This window comes from Magnolia sinica, chromosome 18 (genome assembly GCF_029962835.1).
Source record: "Magnolia sinica isolate HGM2019 chromosome 18, MsV1, whole genome shotgun sequence".
In the NCBI taxonomy this organism is placed as follows: domain Eukaryota; kingdom Viridiplantae; phylum Streptophyta; class Magnoliopsida; order Magnoliales; family Magnoliaceae; genus Magnolia; species Magnolia sinica.
The window spans coordinates 21,932,658-21,938,790 of record NC_080590.1 but is presented as its reverse complement, the minus strand read 5'-3'; the positions used below and the strand labels follow the sequence as shown (position 1 = coordinate 21,938,790).

General features: G+C 40.6%; 1 protein-coding gene across 1 annotated transcript; it reads left to right on the top strand.

The window, feature by feature from the left end:
* The first annotated feature begins 1,406 nt into the window (after positions 1-1,406).
* On the top strand, positions 1,407-4,706 carry LOC131233596 (probable L-gulonolactone oxidase 6). Its single transcript, XM_058230374.1, has 3 exons — positions 1,407-2,183; positions 2,298-2,553; positions 3,744-4,706. The coding sequence occupies exons 1-3, from the start codon at positions 1,524-1,526 to the stop codon at positions 4,562-4,564; spliced, it is 1,737 nt and encodes a 578-aa protein (XP_058086357.1). The 5' UTR covers positions 1,407-1,523; the 3' UTR covers positions 4,565-4,706.
* The last annotated feature ends 1,427 nt before the right edge of the window (positions 4,707-6,133 follow it).

Here is a 6,133-nt window from a genome sequence, read left to right as displayed (position 1 = left end):
GAAAAAGATAGCCTAGTAGGAATTGAATTCCTACCATTAAAAGCTTTATGAGGCCACAAAAGTTTTGGATCATGATTCTATTTCTGTTTTCCCTTCATCCAGTTCCGTGTAACCTTATCAACAGATTGGATGGTAAATAAACGTTATTGTGGACACTCTGAAGTTTTTAACGGTGGGCGTTCAATGACCACTGTTCCCTGTGGTGTATTCCATCTGAGAGTCGAATCTGCTTAAATTTTTGAACCATGCCATAATATGATATGGAAAAGCGGATGGACGGCGTGGATATGAAACGCACACATCGAGGCGGGCCCCATGGCCAGGGTCGCGCCAACCTGGATCGACCCAAGGTGGCGGCTAATGCGCGTCTGTCTTCGTCGCGTCGGAGGATCGTGGCTTCTTTAATGATGGCATGGCCGCATGGGAAGATAACTCCAAACGGTTTCCTGGTGAGTCTCATTATTTTTGGGGCAGTTGAAAACATATGAGCTAATCCCACCCACCAAATTCTTCAAGATTAATACGGACAGGTGACCATTCTTGGCCATCACCGTCCATTCCAAAGCTGTTAAGCAGATGGATGAGATTGCCAAACCATGCAATATTTATCCTGCTACAGATCCACTAAAGGGCCCGTTAGATGGACGGTCTATATCATCCGTCCATATGTCCATGTAGGTCCCATCCATTCCTCATCAATGGAACGGGTCTTTTTCTTTCTTTCTTCGGCTTTTCTTCTTTTTCTGAGAGATGCTCCAGTGCTCTCTAGTACACTAAGTTATGGTGCTCCTAGTTCCACTGGGACACTTAGACAGACCAATCCATCGATCTAGACCGTTTATTAGGTTCACAGAACATTTCATGGGCTACCATACAAACACCACCAATCTGAAAATATGAATTATTTGATAAATGGTTTTTAATATGAACGGTCCAAATAATTTTCACAAAATAAGTCCAATAAACAATTTAATCCATCTATTTGTTAGGCAATCATCGATTGCTAATGATTATAAGTATTCACTTTTATTAGGCCATTGTAATCATCTCATCCCTGCTTCAAAAATAAATGGCCGTAGAAAATATAAGTCCAAATCAAAGACAGATAAGATTATTAAATCAGTATAACTTTTATACAATAACTTAAAAAATATTTTCTAGACTTAATGGACAGTTCCGATCAATCGAATGGACTCTTCAAATGAACCACCAATACAACTAGGAGCACCATAACTTATAATGCTCCGAGAGATGACTGTAGCATTTCTCTTTTTTCTTAGGTGGGCCATTATTCCATCATTACAATCCATGAACCAAACCCAAGTCCCAAAGCTGTAGTTTTAAACGAAACACTCTTTCTCTTTCTCTGGTCATTTGCTACCCAATATCCAAACCTTGTATCATTGCCATCCTACACTCGTGGCTCATAAAACCAGCATTTATTTCTTTCCCATTCTCCCTACACCTGCATTTATCTTATATATACAAATACAATGCATTAGTGTCCATTCATAATACTAGATATGGCACATCTAAAGGGTCTGTTCTTTATTCTGTTGGTGTGTATGGTACGGTGCAGCCCACCAGAAGAGCCGATCCAATGTTCATCATCGACGACGAATTGCACCATCACCAATTCATATGGCGCATTTCCTGATCGGTCCATATGCCGTGCAGGCGAAGTAGTCTACCCCACCAACGAAGCCGAGCTTACGGCAGCAGTAGCGAAGGCGACGATGAGGAAGAGGAAAATGAAGGTAGCCACTCGCTACTCGCATAGTATACCGAAGTTGGTTTGTCCTGGAGGCGATGACGGACTACTTATAAGTACCAGATTCCTCAACCGCATTCTCGGTGTGGATGCGACAGCAATGACGATGACAGTAGAAAGCGGCGTTACTCTTAGAGAGGTAATCGATGGGGCGGCTAAGGCCGGGCTAGCACTTCCTTATACACCTTATTGGTGGGGCTTGACGATCGGTGGCCTACTGGCTACGGGTGCACACGGTAGCTCGTTATGGGGTGTGGGAAGCTCCGTTCATGACCATGTTGTTGGATTGAGGATAGTCACTCCAGCAGCCTCATTGGCTGAGGGCTACGCAAAGGTCAGATTGGTCATGGTGGGCCACCCAGACATGGATGCAGTTAAGGTGTCACTTGGGGTCCTTGGGGTCATCTCACAGGTAATATGTGGTCTATGTGTGCCGTCTAAAATGATTTTTTTATTTTTATTTTTAATTTGGTCTATGGGTTTAGATAGGAAAATGAATGATTGGAAATATGGTTTCTATTTGTAGGTGACTCTTAAATTGCAACCACTTTTTAAACGGTCCATTACTAATATGGGGACCAGTGACTCTGACTTGGGAAATAAGGCTGTTGGGTTTGGGAATGAACATGAGTTTGCAGATATGACATGGTACCCCAGTCAACGTAAGGTGGTCTACCGAATGGACGATCGGATCTCATCCAACGTGTCAGGGAACGGTCGTAACAACTTCATCGGATTCCGCTCGACTTCTGCACTTACATTAGCGATAGTTAGGTCGACAGGTAAGAAAGGAGTTTCATCATCCACATTAAGAAACGAAATTGCTTGCGTGACAGTCTCTTGAATATGGCTGTGATTTTGAAAAACTCCTGATTTTATCGCGAGAAATCAGATGAATGGTAATAGCGTGATGTTTTCAAATTATTGTCAGCTTAGAAATTTTCACGATTTATATATATATATATATATATATATATATATGAATCCTTATATTGGTGATAAATTTTAAAGAACTCATTTTATAAATTTTTATTAAAATTTTAGAGATGCATTTGTTAATTTATAATAAATAAATAAATCTAATTTTCATTTTAGTGAGATTTTCCTGGTTGTATCCCGAGATAAAACTCAAAATTTAAAAATCTCCCAAGAAATTGCTGAGACCAGAATTTTTCGGGAACGAGAATTGTCAGTATGTGCATGGAGGCTGACTATCCGCTGACTTCGATGGAGGACTTAACGTAGATGTGATCCACTCCGTCAATCAGGTTGATTACTTCATGTTAGACTTTTCGTCAGAACATCACACTAATCCAATACTTAGGTGGGCCTCCCCATAGGAAACAGTGTAAGATATGCTTAAAACATCTAAGTATGGTCCACCTGAGTTTCAAAATAGCTTTATTTTTTCTAGTGTACCTTCGTCCTAGTGACAAGAGTCATGGGTCTCCTGCGTATATATAAACAACAGTGCATCCGAACTCTTGCCTACCTGAGTTTCTGACCGACCGTTTCCAAGGTGAACATGAGACAGCGCTCCTGACGAACGGCGGAGATCTCATGCACATTCTCGTGGTCACTATGTGTTATCAGGCCAATGCAATTCAAAAAGAAATATTGCTAGTGTGGATAAGGCAAAACGTGTGCATGAGATCAGGGCCATTTATCAAGTGGCCACATCAAATTACAGAGAGAGGCTAAAATGATGATATATGATAATGATGGTGTCTTTTTTTTTCTTTCTTTCTTTCCTATCATCCATCCATTTCTCTCATTAACATGTGCCCCATTTATGACTGGATCAACCTTATTAATAGGACATGCATGTTCTCAATGGGTCCCACCTGATAAACAACCCTAAGTCACATAGATGTGCCACATTGGCACGTGTGAAAACAATCATTCGTTAGTTTTTTCCTCCTACTGTTTCAGCATTTCACACCTACTCATATTGTTTTTTATGATCTTTAAGAGGAAGGCCATGAAGCTACCAACAACCCCGGCGGGAAGTGTACTGATTCGAAGGTAATTGTGTCCGCACTCATGATGGACGGTTACGGTTTGATGAATGATGGGATCTTATTTAAAGGCTATCCGGTCGTCGGGTACCATAACAATCTACAATCGTCTGGGGGCTGCCTAGATAGCCTAGAAGACGCCTGCCTCACTGTATGCCCTTGGGACCCAAGAATCAAAGGGGAGTTCTTTCATCAAACAACAATTACCATTGGATTGTCCAAAGTTCAAAACTTCATCCAGGACGTACAAAAGCTAAGGGACATAGTACCGAATGCGATGTGCGGTCTAGATCTCTACAATGGGATCTTGATACGGTACGTTAAGGCCTCAAGTGCTTACTTAGGTAAACAAGAGGACGGTCTGGATTTCGACATCAGCTACTACAGAAGCAAGGACCCTACAGCCCCTAGGCTCCATGAAGACATCTTGGAAGAAGTGGAGCAGATGGCGCTTTTCAAGTACGGAGGGCTACCACATTGGGGAAAGAATCGCAACCTTGCGTTCGACGGCGTGATCAACAAGTACGGTAAGATCGGTGAATTCTTGAAGGTGAAACAGACGTACGATCCACTGGGCCTTTTCTCTAGCGAGTGGACGGATCAAGTTCTTGGAATCAACGGTCGAGCGAGCATAATCAAGGAGGGATGTGCACTAGAAGGATTGTGTATATGCTCAGAGGACCTCCATTGCGCTCCTAATAAAGGCTACTATTGTCGGTCGGGTAAGGTGTATACGGATGCTCGGGTCTGTACCCGTTTAACCAATTCCCACTAGCATATAATAATAATAATGGCACGTTTGTGGTAAAATGTAAGCTTCCACACGTGTACCAGATCTAAAACGTTTATCTTGTGTGGCCCATCTAAGTTTCCACACGTGTACCAATGAAATGTGGAGCATCAGTTTTGTGTTTTCATTTTTTTATTTTTTAGATACGTTTGTGATTCTTTAATTAAAGTTCTCTTAGTGGTTTGGAGGATATTGTGTTATGCTATGGCCCAGCGACGGTGGATCTTTCAGAGGAACGACTGTTCAGATCTCGCACGTTTGCCACGTGTATGGATGAGTACATAATGTCCGAGGAAATGAAGTGTTTCACATCGGATACTTGAAGTGTTAATCCACATTGGATACTTTCACCGGGTCTAATTTGGTGTCGGGGAGTTATTTGATACTCCGGCTGCCTATGACGTTTGATACGCAGACACTTAATGGTACACGTGTCATTTGTTAACCCAAATTAAACTGACTAATTATGGAAACATGTTGGATAAATAATCCTAGTTTTTTTTCACTGACACTTGTTTTTTTGAAATAAGACCATTAGGTATTTTTCATTCGTAACCATCCAACAAAAATCGTGGAATCTGATACGTCGATGATAAAATCTAAACTGGTTCCCATCATTTGGACGGTTTATCTTGAATTACGTACATGATATGCTAACAATTTCTGAGTGATTTCCAACATGGTGCACATCATTCATCGCACTCTGTTTATGTATCGAAGTAATTCTCTTTGGTGTCAACCCACTGGGGCTCACATGCAAAGATGGTTCGATCATCGGGGTCGCCTCTGTTTTGAGTTCTAATCACTACCCAGACACCACACATGTAAGAAACTACGACTGAACGGATGATTCGGACATTTGACATTATAGCATAGCTGCATTTGGAGCATTGAAAAGTAATTGTTTTGTACTGTACTAGGGGTACTTACCTGTGACCCCATAAAGAAGAGCAGGTAAATTGACAAGGAAATGAAAGGGAGAGTGCATCGGAGAACCGTGTAAGTATATGAAATGAATAAAGTACTTTAACAGTACAATCAAGTTCAAACACAAATAAATTGAACTCTATGTATAAAAACACTCTTGCGGATGAAAATCAGGGTACAAAGGAATAATAATGCATTATAAAAGAAGAAAATTATAAGAGATAGAGTTATTAATTCATATAAGCATAAAATCTTCCAAACAAGTCAAGTTATGCTCTTGAAATCCTAAAAACGAATTTAGAAAGCTTAAAACACCTCTCTTGCTACATAAATTTCAATTACAGGTAATATATATAGTATCATATAGTATAATAATCGGAATAAGAAACAAATCTCACACTTATGCAATTCTACGCGTGCTCGATGGTATTTTCGATGAGACTTTAATAGCATCGAACACGTTCAATGGCATCGACTTAAACACCAAAACGTTCCAACAATAAAATATAAATATTTTAGATTTTTTGGAAGGCATTAACCACTGTTCGATGGCATCGGGAGGTCTATCAATAGCATCAGACAAACGCTATTGTTTACATATTTAAGACATCAACAACAGAGAGAACA